Source organism: Megalobrama amblycephala, linkage group LG17 (assembly GCF_018812025.1).
Source record: "Megalobrama amblycephala isolate DHTTF-2021 linkage group LG17, ASM1881202v1, whole genome shotgun sequence".
NCBI classification, from domain to species: Eukaryota; Metazoa; Chordata; class Actinopteri; order Cypriniformes; family Xenocyprididae; genus Megalobrama; species Megalobrama amblycephala.
Genome location: NC_063060.1, coordinates 4,757,983 through 4,780,803, shown reverse-complemented (window position 1 = coordinate 4,780,803; position 22,821 = coordinate 4,757,983). Strand labels below are relative to the sequence as shown.

At 37.5% G+C, this 22,821-nt stretch overlaps 1 protein-coding gene across 1 annotated transcript; it reads left to right on the top strand.

Moving 5' to 3' along the window:
• The first annotated feature begins 31 nt into the window (after positions 1-31).
• shda (Src homology 2 domain containing transforming protein D, a) lies at positions 32-22,578 on the top strand. Its single transcript, XM_048162614.1, is given in 9 exon segments — positions 32-430; positions 6,646-6,710; positions 6,900-7,161; positions 7,163-7,237; positions 10,710-10,863; positions 11,093-11,290; positions 15,319-15,499; positions 15,851-15,970; positions 20,513-22,578. Coding segments are annotated over 7 exon segments (1,173 nt in total). The 5' UTR covers positions 32-430; positions 6,646-6,710; positions 6,900-6,903; the 3' UTR covers positions 20,700-22,578.
• The last annotated feature ends 243 nt before the right edge of the window (positions 22,579-22,821 follow it).

The window sequence follows — 22,821 nt, the reverse complement described above, 5'->3', positions numbered from 1 at the left end:
GACCTCTGTTTGCTGATGGAGAAGGTGTTAATGAGGGGTTGGCGTGTATTGAATCTGATTGTTTCTTGTTGTGTGGTTAACTAGAAGCCCCTACCTGTTTATATGCATTTTATTGCACTTAAATATCTTTATTCCACCTAAAATGATGTACTTTCATAATAACTCTGCTTTGCAGACATGCAGAATTTATCAAAATGCGTGCCTAAGCACGAGGCACCATGTGAAATGAAATGCCTCAGCAAGAACAAAGACAATGCAACTCTCCAGTGGGCTTCAAGTCGAGCTGTGTTGTTCAGCAGCTGAAGCTGCAACCACCAATGCAATCCGATGCAACTCATCCATCCATCTGCACGTGCACACGATCGTCACTTTTTGAGATTTTCCTCACATCTTCTTTATATACTCCCTTCCGTCCGTTTATCATTAAGAGGTGAGTATTTTGCAATTGTTTTGGAGGTCTGTAGGTTTCGGAACTGTTATTATGAGTTAAAAACTGCCGTTTTAGATAAACAATTTGCACACGCTCCTCAGTGAATATCCATCGGGATCGCGCGCTGCATAGTTAGCCAACAAGCAAGCCGGCTAACAAAATGCAGGTTAAATTTCTTAGTTTTTACTTTTGTGTTCCAAATGAATGCAGTGTTCCACTTCTGTGTTCAATATACAGTTGTATTCGTGTATATAATCACATTTGTCGACAAAGAAAGTGAATATAATGTGGGTTGGAGGAGTTGAGATGTTAGCCAGCATGCTAACATTAGTTTTAATCTATAATGACAGTTTTTATCTATTTCAGTCCAAAATACGTCAAGATCTTCTTGTTATGTTATGGGAACAGTAAGAAAGTGGGTGTGTACAGTTGGTGCATGTTTTTTTTTGGACAGGATTCTTTGACAAGATTGAGTTGTGTGAGTGTGAAACTTTCTCTTTGAGTAATATTGAATTATTTGTTGTCATTTGTAAGATATCATCGCCGTTATGCTAAATCTATCACCCAAGTGCAAGCGTATAACGCTTATCGCCTGATCTAACGTTACAGTAATATGATAATATGTGTATTTTTAAAGGAACAGCTCACCCAAAATTAAAATTATGTAACTATTTATTCACGCTGATGTGTTGTCCCAAATCCGTATTGTTTTCTTTCTTCCACGGAACACAAAAGCAGCTGTTAAGCTGAATGTGAGGGACTGAAAACCTCAGTCACCATTCACTTTCGTTGCACGGTTTATCCATCCAATGAAGGTGAACTGGGACGACGACTTTCGAGTTTAAAAATACATTAAGCATCATCAAAGTAACCCATATATGACTCGTTTGTTGTATTGTAAGTTAAATGAGAGCTTTCTGTGAGAAAACAAACCCAAATTTAAGTCTTTATTGACTACAATCTCACTTGACCCTACATGGTCACCTGTTCACTTTCATTGTATGAAAAAGTTGCCTTGTCATTCTGCTAACTGACTACGTTTGTGTCACAAGGAAGAATGAAAGTCATACAGATTTGGAACAATATGCAGTTAAGTAAATTATGATTTGTGTTTTGATTTATCCCTTTAAAGGTATAGTTCACCCAAAAATGAAAAGTGTTTCATTAATTACTCACCCTCATCTTGTTCCAAACCTGTAAGAATAAAATCTGAGCGATTTCTGTTCCCTCCATTGACAGCTACACAACTATCACCTTTGATGCCTAGTTCATAAAAAATGATCATAAAACGAATCCATATGAATTTAGCGGACTAGATCGCTTTATATGATGAACAGATTGAATATAGGCTTTTATTCACATATAAACATTCATCAACTCACACATCAGTTGATAAACGGAAGCTCAAGCATGTTCGCTTGACGTGCGAGAACCAATGAGGTTCATTCTCGAGTTACGCAGCACATTTAAACTTCCGTAAGAACCAATGAGGTTCATTCTTGAGTTATGCAGCACGTTTGAGCTTCAGCAAGAACCAATGAGGTTCATTCTCGTGTTACGCAGCATGTTTGAGCCTCAGCGAGAACCAATGAGGTTCATTGTCTTGTTACTCAACACGTTTGAGCTTCCTCAAGAACCAATGAGGTTCATTCTCGTGTTACGCAGCACATTTAAACTTACGTAAGAACCAGTGAGGTTCATTCCTCGTGTTACGCAGTACATTTAAACTTCTGTAAGAACCAGTGAGGTTAATTCTCATGTGTTACGCAGAACATTTGAGCTTCCACAAGAACCAATGAGGTTCATTCTGATGTTACGCAGTACATTTAAACTTCTGTAAGAACCAATGAGGTTCATTCTTGTGTGTTACGCAGCATGTTTAAACTTCCGTAAGAACCAATGAGGTTCATTCTCGTGTTACGCAGCACATTTAAACTTCTGTAAGAACCAGTGAGGTTCATTCACGTTACACAGCACATTTGAGCTTCCACAAGAACCAATGAGGTTCATTCTCATGTTACGCAGCATGTTTGAGCTTCCTCAAGAACCAATGAGGTTCATTCTCGTGTTACGCAGCACATTTAAACTTCCGTAAGAACCAATGAGGTTCATTCTCATGTTACACAGCACGTTTGAGCTTCCACAAGAACCACACTGTAAAACCCAATAAGTTCAGAATACTCAAAACATTTGAGGAAACTTATTACCTCAAAACATTTAAGTAAACTAACTCATTTTTTTAAAGTTGGTAGAACTTAAAATTTTTGTGACAAATGGGGCGGGGCTGAGAGCCATGGAAGCGGATCAAGGTCAGTGTGGTGCACAGGTGTCTCTCACTAACAATCCCGTCACCAGCATCCCTTTCCCAACTCATCATAATGTTAATTTACATAAACATCACATTCAGATCTTGGTTAAATGTTACATAGCAAATAACATATGCTATTATAACTATCAGAGAGACTGTCATTACATACTTGCATATATGTAATCAAACAACATGTGGTCTTAAACGTTTTGCAGCTCATCCTCAACCTAACCACAGGCTCTACTCTTCACCACAGTGGTAACCCTACAAAACTAACATAACAGAACCCCCCTGAATCCCAACATAACACAACAATAAACATTAACTTACAGTATATCTCCATATGTTAATCTCGTGCAAAAACACACAAAATAACACTTAATTTCAACAGTTATTTATATGGTCTGACGCAAAGCATGCTGGGAATTAGAAATCTGCTGCAGCTCAACTCAATCATATTAAGTTCAGCTTACTACAATGAAATTTTGAGTTCATGCAACTTTTTCCTATTAAGTACAATGAACTTTCATTATTATTTGAGTGAAACAAACTCATTTAATTTAATTAATTTCACTGTTCGGTTTTACAGTGCAGTGAGGTTTATTCTCGTGTTACGCAGCATGTTTAAACTTCTGTAAGAACCAGTGAGGTTCATTCTCGTGTTACGCAGCACGTTTGAGCTTCCGCAAGAACCAGTGAGGTTCATTCTCGTGTTACGCAGCACATTTAAACTTCTGTAAGAACCAATGAGGTTCATTCTCGTGTTATGCAGCACGTTTGGGCTTCCGCAAGAACCAGTGAGGTTCATTCTAATGTGTTACACAGCACATTTGTCAGCAAGAACAATGAGGTTCATTCTCGTGTACGCAGACGTTTGGTTGCAAGAACCATTCTCTGATGTGTACGCAGCACGTTACTTTAGCAGAACCAATGAGGTTCATTCTCGTTTGAGCATGTTTAAACTTCTGTAAGAACCAGTGAGGTTCATTCTCGTGAACCAGTGAGGTGAGGTTCATTCTCGTGTTACGCAGCACATTTAAACTTCTGTAAGAACCAATGAGGTTCATTCTAGTGTTATACAGCACGTTTGAGCTTCCTCAAGAACCAATGAGGTTCATTCTCGTGTTACGCAGCACGTTTGAGCTTCCGCAAGAACCAGTGAGGTTCATTCTCATGTGTTACGCAGCACGTTTGAGCTTCCGCAAGAACCAGTGAGGTTCATTCTTATGTGTTACGTAGCACGTTTGAGCTTTAGCAAGAACCAATGAGGTTCATTCTCGTGTTACGCAGCATGTTTAAACTTCTGTAAGAACCAGTGAGGTTCATTCTCGTGTTACGCAGCACGTTTGAGCTTCCGCACGAACCAGTGAGGTTCATTCTCGTGTTACGCAGCACATTTAAACTTCTGTAAGAACCAATGAGGTTCATTCTCGTGTTATACAGCACGTTTGAGCTTCCTCAAGAACCAGTGAGGTTCATTCTCGTGTTACGCAGCACGTTTGAAATTCCGCACGAACCAGTGAAGTTCATTCTCGTGTTACGCAGCACATTTAAACTTCTGTAAGAACCAATGAGGTTCATTCTCGTGTTACACAGCACGGTTGAGCTTCCTCAAGAACCAATGAGGTTCATTCTCGTGTTATGCAGCACGTTTGAGCTTCCGCAAGAACCAGTGAGGTTCATTCTAATGTGTTACGCAGCACATTTGAGCTTCCACAAGAACCAATGAGGTTCATTCTCGTGTTACGCAGCACGTTTGAGCTTCCGCAAGAACCAGTGAGGTTCATTCTCATGTGTTACGCAGCATGTTTAAAAATCTGTAAGAACCAGTGAGGTTCATTCTCGTGTTACGCAGCAAGTTTGAGCTTCAAGGACCAATGAGGTTCATTCTTATGCATCAAACAAGTACGGTTGAGCTTCCATTTATGTTAGTTCAGTGTTTCCCATACATTGACTAGACTGTGGCGGCCCGCCACATTCTAATTTGTCCCGCCACAGTCTCAAATTGAAACGGAAATTAGGTTTGTCGCGATATTTAAATAACCGTCTGATAAATTGCGCTTTTTTATATGGCAAAAGTGGGAGTCAGAGCAAAATAAGTAGACTAGCACCAATTAAGTTTTCGTGCACTATATTCAAAGTCCTCTGAAGCCATTCCATAGCTTCATGTGAGGGACAGAAGGATATGTACATCGTTAAGTTCACGGTCAGAAACTCGTCTCCCCCCTGCTACAGCTGTGTATCATTCAGCACTCAAACAGCGCGTCGCGTTCGGTAACGACAGTCAGCACGGTAAAACTCTCCAATATGATATATTCCCATTATACTTGATATGTAGATAAAGGGCTGTGGATTTACATAAAATGACTTTATCCTGCTGGAGTTTATTGCTGTTTCTGAACGATGTCATCATATTGGCTATAGGATGTCTGTTAGATCGCACAACACAAGGACTATGAGTTGGCGTCACACGCACAATAACTGGAATTTAAAAAAGTGAGAAGAAACATATGATTAATAAACTGTTAGATGCAGATATACACAGGGATTCTCTTTGTACCGTGAACTTTTCAATGCGCAGCGCAACTGCGTGCTCTGACTTGATATTGCTTCAAGCACATCATTCTGCACCCGGGATGCGCATTAGCGGTTTTTGCTGCTGTTTTGAAGCGTTTCATATTATCATGGTTTTGCGCACTGAAAGATTATTAATAGCCTATTTTGTTCTGTCGTATCTATCATATCTTGTTGCCCATTAAAAAGCTGCACAATACATTTAAAATAATAATTATTTACATATAAATCTAATATAAATAGTTTTTTCATTTCATAATACAAATAGTAATTTTAAACTTTTTATTAACATTTGAATTTGTAAAATTACTGTGCAAAGTTTTTTTTTTTTTTTTTTTTTTCCCAAGAATTAGGCTAGAATATTTCTTGCTGCTGAATTATATACTCACCTAGTTTACTTATTTATTGGTCAGCTTATGATTATATATTTTTATTCATTTGTTATTTTTATCTATAATGAAGTGGTGTGTTTGCACTCTGGATTAACAAATCAAAGAGTGACCATTAGTTCCACAAATACAGATGCAGGCTCCCACTAATAAATTAATTCAACAAAGGTAACCTCTTTTGCTACATATTTTTAATGGTTTAAATGTGTACTCTACATGTTTGACAACTTATGAACTATCATTTAGCCTACTATATGTTGTGTACGTGACTAATGTGCCCTACCATCACCAATAAATAAATTACTTTTAGAGCACAAAATTGTTTACAAGAGAACAAATTTCTTCATTGATCTAGTCATCAATTTTGCTCTCAGAATGCACCAGATTTATGCATTTAAATATAAAATGTACAAAATTTTCCTCCGAGGGGGCATGCCCCTGGACCCCCCTAGAGGTGTTCACCCACCACAGTCTCACAAAATCCTGTGGGAAACACTGTTGATGAATTTTTATATGCGAATAAATTCCTAAATTCAATCTGTTCATCATATAAAGCAATCGTGTCTCTTGAGAAAATTTGGACTAAACCGCTCAATTCATGTGGATTTAGTTAGTTTTAGTTTTACAATCTCTTTATGAACTTTTTGAAGCTTCAAAGTGTCAGGTGCGTAGACTATCAATGGAGGGACAGAGAGCTTTCAGATTTCATTCAAAATATCTTCATTTGTGTTCTGAAGATGAATGAAAGTCTTACGGGCTTTGAACGGCATGTGGGAGAGTAATTAATGACAGAATTTTCATTTTTGAGTGAAAAATCCCTTTAATGTATTTTCCACTGGGGTTAGGTCTAGGGGTGGAGGCTTAACATAATCCACATCTGCCTTTCTTTATGTTTCTTGCTGCTTCTTTTTTTTACATGTCATGACTGTGCTTTTGCTTTCCAGATCAATTTATTGCAAGAAAATAGAAGTTGGATGTTCTAAAGAATCGATGCATTGGGGAAACTGAGGTGAGCTATTGCACAATATCATATGTGCCGTTTATTGACACTCTGTGAGTAATAAGTAACTTATTGGTTAGGTGTTTCCAGATTTATGGATGGTGTTCCATGGAAGAACTAGGATAAAGGGATTTTTAGAGGTATAACAAGCTCATTTTAAATATATTTGGATCTGTTTCCTTCTTGCGTTGGTCGTAGACCCATGGCAAAGTGGTTTAGAGATCACCTGAGTTTTGGCACCAGGAAAGGCCCGCCACAGCCACCGAAACCGGACTACACCGAAAGCGAGATCCTACGGGCCTACAGGGCTCAGAAAGAGCTGGACTTTGAGGACCCCTACGAGCCTTCAGAGAACCGGTTGGTGAACGGCTCAGGGTCTTTGGAAGTCTTTCCCGCTTTTGGCACGGTGCTTTCCAACGGCGTGGAGGTGAAGATTGTGTCTCCCAAACACAGGCTGATAAAAGGTGGAATCTCAGGAATTCGGGCGTAGCAAAATACCGCTGAACATTGTGACATTTGAGGAACCGCAGGCCCCTGTAAGTCCTTGTTTTCTTAACATATAGAGAGCTTAAATGGGTCTTACCGGGCTGTTGTCAGAAAGAATGGTGTGTTTTAAAAGGTTTTCTGGGTTGATATATGGAAAATGAATGGGATTAATCAAAAACCACTTGCAGTTTCTTCAGAAAGTGTAAAATTGTAGTTTAGTAGTGTGCTTTGGTCTTAATAGATAATTGTGATTTTAAGCGCTTCAATCCTTCTAAAGTGTACTTGAATATCATTATAAAGGCGAGTGAACATTTCTTTGTTTATTTGAAAGTGTTTTATTGGTGTTTTATATGGTCAGTTCTCTTGGCATAAAGATCCTCCATTCAACTCCTGTCATCATGAATAGATCAATATATCACAGAACAGGCAGTAGGGATTGTTTTTCTAGGATTACACTGATGTGGTGATTCTTTTAGAGTAGATTTGTTTGGTGCCCGTGTGAATGAGTTTTGCGGATGTTATAACAAACCAACCAAATGCACAATTCTCCCATGTTTCCAGAGCTTGGCCGGGTGACAATTGTCTTTTGTCAGAGATGAAGGGTCGGAGAATAGGGAATCAATTTCATTAACCCAAATACATTTAATCCCAATGCCTTGTGGGGTTATATAGACTATCACACACCACCCTTCTTTCTCACTTTTAAAGGTCACTCCAAATCTGTATGATTTTTGTTTCATTTGTCTTGTTTTTCTTTAGTGATTTTTTTTTTTTTTTTTTTTTTTTTTTTAGCAAAATGCTCTTTTCTGTACAATGCAAGCATAATGTGATCTTTAGAAAGGACAAGTCCATTTGACTTGTGCTCTGTATTCCAATTCTTTGGAAGTCATACAATTTTATTTTAGTTATTTAAGTTTAGTTTAGTTATTTATAAAGTATTATAGGTAAGGAATAATTGAGGATGGGCCATTGAATTATTAGGAAAAAATGCACACCCGAGGTGGTAATGCGGCCACAATGTGTTCTTCTATCGAATTCAATGAGATTTAAGAGACAACAGGGAGAATAGGATGTTTAGTGCATAACTGCCAATTTCAGACTCACTCACATATATGACTTCAGATGACTTGGAATATAGAAAACAAGTCGAATGGACTGCCTTTATGGCAGCTTGTCCTTAAAACGCTCTTGTGTGTAGGAATAATTTCTTATGCATCTCCCAAGCCTCTGTTGCTAATTCCAAAATGTCATTTTAGAGCCAGTAACCTGAGGCTTCAGCCATTGATAGCAGACTAATGCAGTTATTTGAGAGAGAGAGATTAAGCGTGTGTGAATTACCTGAGTCTGTGCTTCTCTCAACAGTGTTTAGCAGCAGCGTCTCTACTAATAGCGGAACTAAGTTTATCTGCTTCTAGAACAGCGCCTGTTATTACCTCACTAATGAGAAATGTCATGTAGCTTTATAATGTAGTATAAAGTAGCATAATGTTTATTAATATAAATTCATTTTAAAATTGCTTTTGTTGTTGTATATTTTCAGGTTTTGTTTTAATTTTGTCATTTGTCATCATCTGTCATTTTTATTAGGTTTTTTTATTATTATTTGTTTAACTTTAATTTTTATTTTCATTTCATTTTCATTTTTCATCATTTTCTCATTCCCTCCGGCATTGCTCTCAAACTCACATTCAGGCATGTGCACATCAAACATCTTCCCTGAAGATGCTGTTCGAGGTTTGACGGCAACAAAACCAAACATCATTGGCTGTCGTATCACTAATTGTGGCACAATATGTTTGATTCTATTGCATTCAAGGAGATTTAAGAGACAACAGGGATAGTATGATGTTTAGTGCATAACTTGTCATTTTCATACTCTTCCTCACATATATGACTTTAGATTACTTGGAATATAGAAAACAAGTCGAATAGACTGCCTTTATGGCAACTTTTGGAGTTTGATAGCTCCAGTCCCCATCCACTTTCATTGAATGGAAAAGAGCATCATGAACATCCATTTTTAGCCAATCTTATTTTGTTAATATGAATTAGGTAATGAGTTTGGGAATTACTGTTTGCAAATATGAATGTGAATTAGCTTACGCATTTGTGAATTATATTTTATGAATGCATTAGTTTTGAGATTATTCAGAATATTCAGAATACTTTTGCTGTATGAAGTAAGGCTGGCCGATGTAGGTCAAAACACATTTTCTTGATATGATCTAATTATATGATCTAAAATACTTTGAAAGGTTGTGGATGATCGTATTATTTTAATATCATTGAGATACTATCACAGCTTTTAATATTTTGAATTGAACATTTTGAAATGAGTTTTTGTCATTTTTTTTTTTTTTTTAGTTATTTTTTTTTTTAATATATATATATATATATATATATATATATATATATATATATATATATATATATATATATATATATATTATCTATATAGTTTCTATTATTTTTATTTAAATTTTAATTATTTTAGTACATCAAATTAAAGTAAATGAAAATGGGAAATGTTGCTTTGGGAACTAGCTGAAATAAAATAAGTTTAAAGGGAACCTATGATGCCCCTTTCACAAGATGTAATATAAGTCTCTGGTGTCTCCAGAATGTGTCTGTGAAGTTTCAGCTCAAAATACCCCACAGATCATTTATTATCATTTATTCATTTATGAGCTGCTGCTCCCTGTCCCCCTTTCCAGTAGAGGGCGGAGCTTTAACAGCTCACGCTTCAAATACTCCACAACAACAAAGCTGGAGAATCTCAAGCAGCCAAAATGAGGATTGTCAGTAATGGTGTTCAGCCTTACATTGTTCAAACCGGAGTCGACACTGATGGAGAGACTCAGGAAGAAGTTACAACTTTTAGAATGAAACTGGACGTTTCTGAATGGTTAGTGGATAAATTTATGTAGTTGCTGTGGAGTTGATTCAACTGCATCCGACTAGCATGTGCCGTCATGTTAATCTTTTGTGCAAATCCAGCGTTGAATTGACCCTTGTTTGTGAAGCAGTCCGGCGTAAAATGACGGCATGACAACAACACTCTACTACAACAACTCTTCCTCTTCTCTAAAGCAGCCCAACATGGCCTCATTCCCTTTGTTGTGTGTTACTTCGGGGCGGGGTTTATGTAAATTTTAGGGTTAGTGATGTCAATAACCTGTGAAGAAGCTTGTTGTAGTCCCTACCAGCCGTTTGTTGTAGTCCTCAAACGGCAATTTCTGTAAAAGAAAATATCTCCCTTTGCATTGAACTTTGAGCGTTCGTAACTTTGCAGATGTTGTTTATGATCAAACAGCAACATTACACGCTAACTAAAGTTAAAAAAGTGAATCATAATCAAGGACCCCTTTAAGTTTAGCTAACTATAATAACCCTGGTGGATGTTTGATTAATATAGCTTCATGAGCATTTACACAGGAGGAGGCAGGATCGCATACTGTGTAAAACACTGCAGTTGTCCTCATTTCTGAGTCTCGGTCACTCAGACATCACTGTTTTCCCCAGGTGGTTCCCTCAGCTCCTGTGGTCGGGGAGACCGATTACTCAGACCCGTTTGACGCCCGACCAGACCCGCGACCCAGGCCCGGCTGGGAGCAGAACGCTGTAGAAGCCTGCAGCAGTTACATGGAGCCGTTTGAGGCCCAGCGATTCATAAGTGGTACAGTATTTCCTCACTGGATCTCTCATAATAGAAGAGATGCGAAAAAAGCTTTTATTCAGCCATTGTTATTCCAGTCTGTTTAATTTGTGGTCTGCTCTGCGCTATGTGGTCTGTTTGCATGTTCTTCAAAGCTTGACAACTCCAACTCCATTCCTCATTCACTTTAATAATACACAACGCCATATTGTGTCATCTGGTGCAAATGAATGTGTTTGGTGTTGTTCAGAGCTCCAGCACAGCACAGATCGGGGGAGGAGCAGCCCGCAGCTCTACGACAGTCCGTATGAAGAGAGGGTTCGGTCCCGGACGGCCCCTGCGGAGGACGAGAGAGAGAGCCGTCTGCCCCAGGATGACGAGAGGCCCGCAGATGAGTACGACCAGCCCTGGGAGTGGAAGAAAGAGAACATCTCGAAAGCCTTCGCTGGTAAGACGCAGAAATGGGCTCCGTTCCACCCTAGTACATTTTCATACTTTTGAAAATGTGGTTTTCTGCACTACGAGCAGGGTTCAAAATGATCAGTTGCGAAGTAGCAAATGTGAGTATATGAAGACTGTTACTGGCCAGTCAGTCGCTAACTTTTCGGACATTTTTCTGCCTAAATAAATCCTCTGTGGTTTAGCATTTGAAAGCAAATAAATTGAGATGACCATAAATATTAGTATTTAAAATTTACTGTTGTTCTATAAAATAAAATTGTTATTATTATTATTATTTGTTATTATTATTATTATTATTAAATATTGATGACTTACTCAATAATAATATTTTTCCAATAGTAATATATTTCTTTGATTTGTGTACTTTAAAAATAAATATTAGACATGATTATAAAGATAATTGACTAACAATAATAAAATAAACAATTATCATTATTATTATTATTATTAATAAATACTCTATTATTGCCTTGATTTATGCAATAGTATTTGTGCAATATATATTTCTTTATTGATTTTGTTTAAAAAAAATAATAATAGTAATGATTATAATGATAGTAAAGTATTAAATAAATATTATTAATAATAATAATAATAATAATAATAAATACTCAATTTATTATTGCATTTATCTGATAGTATTTTTCTAATAACAGTAATATATATTGCTTTGATATGTGTAGTTTAAAATTAAATAATAATAATGATTATTATCATGATAGAATAACAATAATAAAATATTAAATAAACTTCTTCTTCTTATTATTATTATTATTATTATTAAAGGGTTGGTTCACCCAAAAATGAATATAATGTCATTAATTACTCACCCTCATGCCTGTTCTACACCCGTAAGACCTTCGTTAATCTTCGGAACAAACAAATGAAGATATTTTTGTTAAAATCCGATGGCTCCTGTGAGGCCTCCATAGCCAGCAATGACATTTCCTCCCTCAAGATCCATTAATGTACTAAAAACATATTTAAATCTGTTCACGTGAGTACAGTGGTTCAATATTAATAATATAAAGCGATGAGAATATTTTTGGTACGCCAAAAAAAACAAAATAACGACTTATATAGTGATGGCCGATTTCAAAACACTGCTTCAGGAAGTTTTGGAGTGTTATGATTCTTGTGTAGAATCATGATTCGGATCGCGTGTCAATCACGTGACTTTGGTGCTCCAAACCGCTGATTCGACATGCTGATTCATAACGCTCCGAAGCTTCCTGAAGCAGTGTTTTGAAATCGGACCATCATGAACTAACCCTTTAATAATAATAAATACTCAATTTATTATTGCATTTATTTGCTTGAAAGTATTTTTGTAATAGTAATTATATTTCTTTATTGATTTGTGTAGTTTAAAAATAATTATTATAATCATAATTAATAATAATAAAATATTAAATAAACAAATAGCATTAGTAATATTAATAATAATAATAAATATAAATATATTTATTATTGCATTGATTTACTTGATAGTAAATCTTTATTGATTTGTGTGGTTTTGTGTACATAATTGAATAATGATAATGCATATTATTAAATATGATATAATGTAAACTACACAAACTACAAACCCAATTCCAAAAAAGTTGGGACACTCTACAAATTGTGAATAAAAAAGCAATGCAATAATTTACAAATCTCATAAACTTATATTTTATTCACAATAGAATATAGATAACATATCAAATGTTGAAAGTGAGACATTTTGAAATGTCATGCCAAATATTGGCTCATTTTGGATTTCATGAGAGCTACACATTCCAAAAAAGTTGGGACAGGTAGCAATAAGAGGCCAGGAAAAGTTAAATGTACATATAAGGAACAGCTGGAGGACCAATTTGCAACTTATTAGGTCAATTGGCAACATGATTGGGTATAAAAAGAGCCCCTCAGAGTGGCAGTGTCTCTCAGAAGTCAAGATGGGCAGAGGAATCACCAATTCCCCCAATGCTGCGGCGAAAAATAGTGGAGCAATATCAGAAAGGAGTTTCTCAGAGAAAAATTGCAAAGAGTTTGAAGTTATCATCATCTACAGTCCATAATATCATCCAAAGATTCAGAGAATCTGGAACAACCTCTGTGCGTAAGGGTCAAGGCCGGAAAACCATACTGGATGCCTCGTGATCTTCGGGCCCTTAGATGGCACTGCTGCACATACAGGAATGCTATTGTAATGGAAATCACAACATGGGCTCAGGAATACTTCCAGAAAACATTGTCGGTGAACACAATCCACCGTGCCATTCGCCGTTGCCGGCTAAAACTCTATAGGTCAAAAAAGAAGCCATATCTAAACATGATCCAGAAGCGCAGGCGTTTTCTCTGGGCCAAGGCTCATTTAAAATGGACTGTGGCAAAGTGAAAAACTGTTCTGTGGTCAGACGAATCAAAATTTGAAGTTCTTTTTGGAAAACTGGGATGCCATGTCATCCGGACTAAAGAGGACAAGGACAACCCAAGTTGTTATCAGCGCTCAGTTCAGAAGCCTGCATCTCTGATGGTATGGGGTTGCATGAGTGCGTGTGGCATGGGCAGCTTACACATCTGGAAAGGCACCATCAATGCTGAAAGGTATATCCAAGTTCTAGAACAACATATGCTCCCATCCAGACGTCGTCTCTTTCAGGGAAGACCTTGCATTTTCCATCAAGACAATGCCAGACCACATACTGCATCAATTACAACATCATGGCTGCGTAGAAGGAGGATCCGGGTACTGAAATGGCCAGCCTGCAGTCCAGATCTTTCACCCATAGAAAACATTTGGCACATCATAAAGAGGAAGATGCGACAAAGAAGACCTAAGACAGTTGAGCAACTAGAAGCCTGTATTAGACAAGAATGGGTCAACATTCCTATTCCTAAACTTGAGCAACTTGTCTCCTCAGTCCCCAGACATTTGCAGACTGTTATAAATAGAAGAGGGGATGGCACACAGTGGTAAACATGGCCTTGTCCCAACTTTTTTGAGATGTGTTGATGCCATGAAATTTAAAATCAACTTATTTTTCCCTTAAAATGATACATTTTCTCAGTTTAAACTTTTGATATGTCATCTATGTTGTATTCTGAATAAAATATTGAAATTTGAAACTTCCACATCATTGCATTCTGTTTTGATTCACAATTTGTACAGTGTCCCAACTTTTTTGGAATCGGGTTTGTATTAAATGATTAAATAAAAAATATTATTAGTTTTTTACCCAAATCCTTCAGGCCTAAGTAGTAGTTGTAGTAGTAGCTGCATGTTTTTAATGAAATAATATATATTTTTGACCAGTAAAGTCACCGGCAGATTGGTTTTGAATGCTGACTACCGCTTGACGCATCAATAGATTAATCAGTAAGCACAGATTACAGTCTGTCTTTTATCTTGCACGTAAGGAAGAAAGATTTCTTTGATCTTCTTCTGAGGAGAGGGATGTGTGGTGCACATGATGGAGACAGCAAGAGAGGACTAGAGCAGTCATGCAGAAAGATCAGTGCCACCGCGTGACCTCTGCTCTGCGTCACGTCAACACACACACACACACACTCAGATCATCTCTCCCTATGTGACTGAAATGTCACACACTGTCATTTCACCACTTCTGATCTTCTGGTTGCTCATGGATTGCTCACGCTCTGTCACACAAACATGGCAGGAGCTTCTCAAAACAGCTGCTCCTCCAGCTCCTCCACTGCTGCTCTACAATCACTCTCACAGCAGGAACATCTCTACTGACAAAGAGAAAATAGTGTTTACAGCGTTGTTTACAAGATTTTAAGATATATACTTTATAACTTAATGCATTTAATACTTATAAATACAACTCTGTAATGATACTGAAAATTCAGCTTTGCATCACAGGAATAAATTACATTTTAAAATATATTCAAATAGAAAACACTTATTTTAAATTGCAATTATATTTCACAATATTAATGTTTTACTGTATTTTTACTGTACAGACCCTAAACCTGAACTGTAGTGTGTTTATGATGGTTGTTTTGTAGTGACGTTTGAAGCGGGAGACTGGGATCAGTGTACGCTGCCCCGTGACGAGCCGCTGAGGAAGGCAGGAGCGTCCAGAATCAGCCCTCCATCCAGCGGAGCAACCAGCCTGCGCAAGCCCAGCAACCCCCACAGCATCCTGGGTGAGAGGGTGGACCCCACGCTGCCCCTGGAGAAACAGGTGTATGTATTCGCAGGAGAAAAATCACAGCTGTGCTGCTCTATGGATTTAATAGAGGAAACAAAATCAACAATCTATCTATCCATCCATCTTTCTATGTATCATCTGTCTATCCATATTTCTATGTAACATCCATCCATCATTCTATGTATCATCTATCCATCTGTCCATATATATATATATATATATATATATGCATATTCTAATTTGGTCAAATAAATTGTATTTAATCTTTGCATTTTCGAATAACAGAAGTTAAGAGTATCATGAAATTTTACAGGTATTTGTATCATCTGCTAAAATATTGTTGTCATGAAAACCCTAGTAGTGACCCATCTGTGTGCGTGTTTTAGGTGGTACCATGGTGCACTGACACGCTCAGAAGCTGAATCTCTGCTCACGCTCTGTAAGGAGTGCAGTTACCTGGTGAGGAAAAGCCAGACCATCCGAAACGACTATTCGCTGTCTCTCAGGTACAATCTTAGACACAAACTAACTGCTAGAAGCCATGAGTGGTGAAATGAGTGCTTTTCTGTTTCTCTCTATTAGTGTGCTATAAATGTCCACTAAACAGTCAGGTACTGTGTTGTTTGTCTGTTGTGATTGTTTTCAGAGGTGTAATAACTGAAGTACTTGTCCCACTTTTGCTTTTGTTTCATGAAACAGTTGGAGTCATTTGACTCTATAAATAGCACAGTTTTTTTCCTGCTAAACTAGGTTCATGTTTCTGTTTCTGCGTTTTTAGTCTTTAGTGTTTCTGTATACACAAAACAAATTACCACCAATATTTATACAGTATATATACTGTATAATAATACAGTATATACAGTGGGTACGGAAAGTATTCAGACCCCCTTAAATTTTTCACTCTTTGTTATATTGCAGCCATTTGCTAAAATCATTTAAGTTCTTTTTTTTTTTCCTCATTAATGTACACACAGCACCCCATATTGACAGAAAAACACAGAATTGTTGACATTTTTGCAGATTTATTAAAAAAGAAAACCTGAAATATCACATGGTCCTAAGTATTCAGACCCTTTGCTCAGTATTTAGTAGAAGCACCCTTTTGATCTAATACAGCCATGAGTCTTTTTGGGAAAGATGCAACAAGTTTTTCACACCTGGATTTGGGGATCCTCTGCCATTCCTCCTTGCAGATCCTCTCCAGTTCTGTCTGGTTGGATGGTAAACGTTGGTGGACAGCCATTTTTAGGTCTCTCCAGAGATGCTCAATTGGGTTTAAGTCAGGGCTCTGGCTGGGCCATTCAAGAACAGTCGCAGAGTGTTGTGAAGCCACTCCTTCTTTATTTTAGCTGTGTGCTTAGGGTCATTGTCTTGTTGGAAGGTAAACCTTCGGCCAGTTTTTATCCAGGATATCCCTGTACTTGGCCGTATTCATCTTTCCCTCGATTGCAACCAGTCGTCCTGTCTGAAAAACACCCCTACAGCATGATGCTGCCACCACCATGCTTCACTGTTGGGACTGTATTGAACAGGTGATGAGCAGTGCCTGGTTTTCTCCACACATACCGCTTAGAATTAAGGCCTAAAAAGTTCTATCTTGGTCTCATCAGACCAGACAATCTTATTTCTCACCATCTTAGCAAACTCCATGCGGGCTTTCATGTGTCTTGCACTGAGGAGAGGCTTCCGTCGGGCCACTCTGCCATAAAGCCCCGACTGGTGGAGGGCTGCAGTGATGGTTGACTTTCTACAACTTTCTCCCATCTCCCGCCTGCATCTCTGGAGCTCAGCCACAGTGATCTTGGGTTCTTCTTTACCTCTCTCACCAAGGCTCTTCTCCCCGATAGCTCAGTTTGGCCGGACGGCCAGCTCTAGGAAGGGTTCTGGTCATCCCAAATGTCTTCCATTTAAGGATTATGGAGGCCACTGTGCTCTTAGGAACCTTAAGTGCAGCAGAATTTTTTTTGTAACCTTGGTCAGATCTGTGCCTTGCCACAATTCTGTCTCTGAGCTCTTCAGGCAGTTCCTTTGACCTCATGATTCTCATTTGCTCTGACATGCACTGTGAGCTGTAAGGTCTTATATGGACAGGTGTGTGGCTTTCCTAATCAAGTCCAATCAGTATAATCAAACACAGCTGGACTCAAATTAAGGTGTAGAACCATCTCAAGGATGATCAGAAGAAATAGCCAGCACCTGAGTTAAATATATGAGTGTCACAGCAAAGGGTCTGAATACCATGCACCATGTGATATTTCAGTTTTTCAGTTTCAGTTTTCAGTTCAATTTCAGCTTTTCTTTTTTTAATAAATCTGCAAAAATGTCAACAATTCTGTGTTTTTCTGTCAATATGGGGTGCTGTGTGTACATTAATGAGGGAAAAAATGAACTTAAATGATTTTAGCAAATGGCTGCAATATAACAAAGAGTGAAATTTAAGGGGGTCTGAATACTTTCCGTACCCACTGTGTGTATATATATATATATATATATATATATATATATAATATATTGACAATGTAATCCCAAAGGCATACATTGAAGGAGGGACCAGAGAGATCTAGAAACCAGAATATCTGAGGCTGGTATTGATAGAACTTGGGCCAGCAAGCAACCACCCAGCAACCAGCCTGAACACCCTAGCAACCTCATAGCAATCCCCTAGCAGCCATCTGTTTTTTTCCCCATCATGCTTTGTTCTTCTGTAACTACCTTGATATTTTACTGCTGGAGGGCAGTTACATTTAGTTATTCTAGTTGAATGTGCAATTTATTCAGGTTTGAGGTGTTTTGTGTGGGTCTGAATGCGTTTAGCATGCTATTAATAATGTAGTGCCAAAGCATGGCTGCTTTTTGTTTTTAAGTAATAGGCATGAATAGAATGACCAAACTCCTACATCATGGTATGCCTCTTTTAATGAATTAATTTAAGTAATTTAAGTGGTATAGATCACAATATGTTTTTTTTTTTCTTCTGAAAATTAAAAAAAATGATATATTCATGTTGTAAGGCCCATTTTTTTGAATGATCGGGTAAATGAAATTCTATACAAATGAAAGTGCTTCATCTCATGTAATTATTTTTCCCTTTTTTTATTTTTCTGTTTTATTAGTGCAGCAAGTTGCAACATTGCTCATAAACTGTAGACTTTGAACAGTTTTATCTTTTTTTTGTGTAGTTATATCTCCATATTTCTTTACTAATTTCACTTTAGTATTATTTTATTATTATTTATATACTAAATATAGTTAAAGTTTAGTTCTATAGCTCGGGACTGAAATGACTAAAGGCTGACTCACCAATTTTTAGCCATGTCTCAGGCACAACCAACAAATAAGAAAGGTATATTGGGGCAGTTCCATGAAGACATTTAAAAGCTAATAAGAGGATCTTGAATTCAATTCTGAATGATACAGGCAGCCAGTGAAGGGCTCTGAGTGTTGGAGTAATGCAATTTCTAGTTTTAAAACGAGTTAGCATTCGTGCAGCTGCAATCTGAACTCTTTGTAAGTGTAATAGAGCTCTTAGGTAACCCAGCAAAAACACTATTGCAGTAGTCAAGTCTAGATGTAACAAATGCATGAACAAGTTTCTCATTGTCAAAAGGGGGGAGAATATCACGTGCACATGTTTCTGAGGTGATAATATGCTGTTTTAGTAACACTGCTAATATGTTTTTTAAAACTGAGGTCACTGTCAAACATGATTCTTGGCCTGATTTCTGGCTTTTATTGATAGAGAGTCAATACATGGAGCAATAGATGTTCTCCACGCATCATTACCGACCAATAGTGTGGAAATTGAATTGTGGGCATCTGGTGCAAGTAAAAGACAGAGTTGTGTGTCATCTGCGTACTGGTGAAATGAAATATTGTACTGGTTAATTACACCAGCTAAAGGAAGCATGTATAGGTTAAATAATAGAGGACCCAAAATTGAGCCTTGAGGAACACCACAAGAAATGATGTAATGCTTGGAGCTGTAGGTACTAAGTGTAACAGTATTCTCTGTTGCTTAAGCGGGATCTGAACCAATCTAAGACAGGACCTGATAGACTGACCCATGTCGAGCAGAATCTCATGATCAATGGTGTTAATAATAATTTATTAATTAGCTTTTTATTTTTATATTTTTAATTTTCATCCTAATTTTGTCATGTTTTTGTGTGTGTGTGTGTGTGTGTTTTTTATTTCAGATTAGTGTAAATAATTTTACTACTACTTAATCTTATTTTTATTTCAGTTATTTGCCATGGCAACATTTATTTTTTTAAATATTCTTCTAATATTTATATTGGATTTTATTTCAGCTTTATTTCATCTAACTAAAGTGATTTTCAATAGTTTTAGTTCACAACAACAACACTATTTCACAAGGTTCCTATGCAGTTTGGAAAAGTATGGAATTTGAGTAATTTCCAGATCTGGATAAGTACGGAAAAATCATTTAGTTTTCTAAAATATAAAATTAAGAATTTCTAAAAACAAATTTATCATACAAGCAAAGTGTTTTCATGCCAAAAGTTTAATGATTGTTGAACACAATTGAATACATTTAAGGTGCACATTTTAATTATGCAAAGCGAGTCTCTTTGCGTGTGCCACTCAAACCAGCAACAGATAAAGGAGCAAACAAATCATCTAAATCAGACCGTACTTTGCTGTTTGGTGATCGTAAAACATCAAACCACGATTACTGTATGAAAGCGATGTGTAAGAGGTGAATATATGCAGGTTATAAAGTGTTTTAGGTTTCTTTTCATCATGTAAGCACGTTATCACCAATGAAACCAATGATTTATGTTAAATATGGTCTGAAAATTCTACAGAGAGAGAAATTTGGGTCTGGAAAAGTATGGAATTTTGAAATAGAAAATGTGTCGGAACCCTGATTTCACTTGTACGTACCGTTCAGCAGTCTTGCCTACTGCTAGCATTGTACAAACAGTATAGCGCAATCTCTACCAGCTGACACATTTCTACCATTGCAGGGATGCCATACAATGTAATATGGAAACTCAATCCCCCCCCTCCGTCTCTCTCCGCAGGAGCTGTCACGGGTTCATGCACATGAAGTTCACGCAGTCTCGTGATGGGAAGTTCATCCTGGGAGAGAACAGTCCTCCGTTCGACTCCATCCCCGAAGTCATTCATTACTACACCACAAACAAACTGCCCATCCGCGGAGCCGAACACCTGTCTCTGCTCTTCCCGGTGCTGGTGCAGACGCTCTGAGGCCACACACACTTAACACGCGCTCACACACGCTCAGGGCTTAACTCGGACGGCTACTTTAGCGCTTCGTTTTCAGTCGCATACTGAAGGCTCGAGCAGATCTTTGCGAGTTTGATTTGTGTTTGGAGTGCGCGTTTGATTGATCGAGCGTGATCGAATCCAACCCTGGTGTGAATGAAAACACGGTGCGCTTGTAATGACACTGTATTGATGTGTGAAGAATATTCTCACTGGACTCTAATGTGTCTTTGCATCACTGTGGGAACTGCAATATTATTCTTTTTCTGCTCCAAACTCTTCAAATGATAGATTTAAGATTTGAGGATAAAATGTAAACCGACCAAAGTATTTATAAAGATTTGCAATACTAAAAAAAGAAATGATGTACAGTACAAATCTCATCCTCTGTAGATTTTCTTGTTTTCAGAAGTTAAATAATTCACCCAAAATGAGAATTCTGTCATCATTTATTTATCCTCATGTCGTTCCAAACCTGTATTGAATGCTGTTTAAGCTGCTCTTTTCCGTGCAACAAAATTAAATGTTGACCATGGCTAAGCTCTACATCATAAATGTAGTCAATATGACTTGTGCACAATATTTCAAGTCTTTTAAAGCCATAAAAATGCTTTGTGTGAGGAAAATATTACATTTTTAGTTGTTATTCATAAATGTTTTGTCACAACTCTCAATTGTTTCTCTGCATATTTAAAGGATTAGTTCAAATTTCCTGATAATTTACTCACCCCCATGTCATCCAAGATGTTAATGTCTTTCTTTCTTCAGTCGAATAGATGTCTTCGTTCGCTTTGTAAACACTTGCTCGGTATTTCCGCCTGCATCACGCAAACATCCTGTTTTCCTTAATTTCTTTTCAATTGAAGAAAGAAAGACATCAACATCTTGGATGACGTGGGGGTGAGTAAATTATCAGGAAATTTGAATTCTGAAGTAAACTAATCCTTTAAACTAGGGCAGAGGAAATACAAATGGCAACTTCTATTTTGAACTGTGCATGTCAATTTTGACTTTTTATCAAAAGTCATAATTATGAGAAGTTTAAAGTGTGACAAAAATTTGAAATGTTGACATGAGGGTGAGTGAATAATGACTGACTGACTATAGCTGAAAATGAGTGCTTCTCTTTAGGAACAGGAACAGGAAACTTTCTTTAACTTGCTTTTGTCAGTAACTAGAAGCGATGAATCTTGGTTTAATGGTAAGGAAGTGAGGGTACGACACTGGAATGTTCTGAATGTGACTTTCACTTGTCCGGATGGCCATCTGCACAGAGATTTGTTCAGCTCCCAGAATCCCAGGCGGCAGAGGATGATGAAAACAGGAAGTGATGTCCTCAGACCATCTAATGCTGCGCTTCTATTCGCTTCAGTGCTCCGGGTTTGTAGTACGACAGGAAGCGGTCTTTGCTGTGGCATTTCACTTCACGTAAGGCTGCTGTCACAACGCTACCCATCATGATACCGTTCAGTGCCGTCAGGTCGTTTCAGACTTCTTAGCAATATTTAAAGCTTCATGAGATAGCTTACATGAACTTTGACCATGCCCCCAAAATCATAAGCCACAACTGTATTCTTTTTGCAGATGAAATCTCTCATTTTCCTCTGAAGAAACACAATATCCTGCTCTATAGTGAATTTTATGATAAAAAGCTTTCATATTTTGATGTGGTTTGGTTTGGATTGGTTTACTTGCATGTGACACACACTACTTCATTTAGACTTCTACACGGGGTTTCTATTGCTGTAGAGATCCACACTGTAACTATTGTTTTATGATGACTGTAATTTAGTGAGGTTTTTTTTTTTTTTTTTTTTCTATTTGCTGTTTTCCAGCTTTTCATTTCTTTGGAATAAAATAGTTGTTTTCTAAAAAAAAAAAAAAAAAATGTGTTGAATTATTATCCCAATGCACAGCTATACAGTTTGATCCAGATTGGATGTGACATTACTGGGCTGAAGGGTGAAGCAGAAGGCAGCGAAAGGGTCCCGCCTTATAAAGCCTTCATGCAACGCTGTAAAAAATAGGTCAGACCTCCTCCATGTGACCGAGCTTATACACATTCTAATGCTTCTGGGTGTGTGTGTGTGTGTGTGTGTTTTGT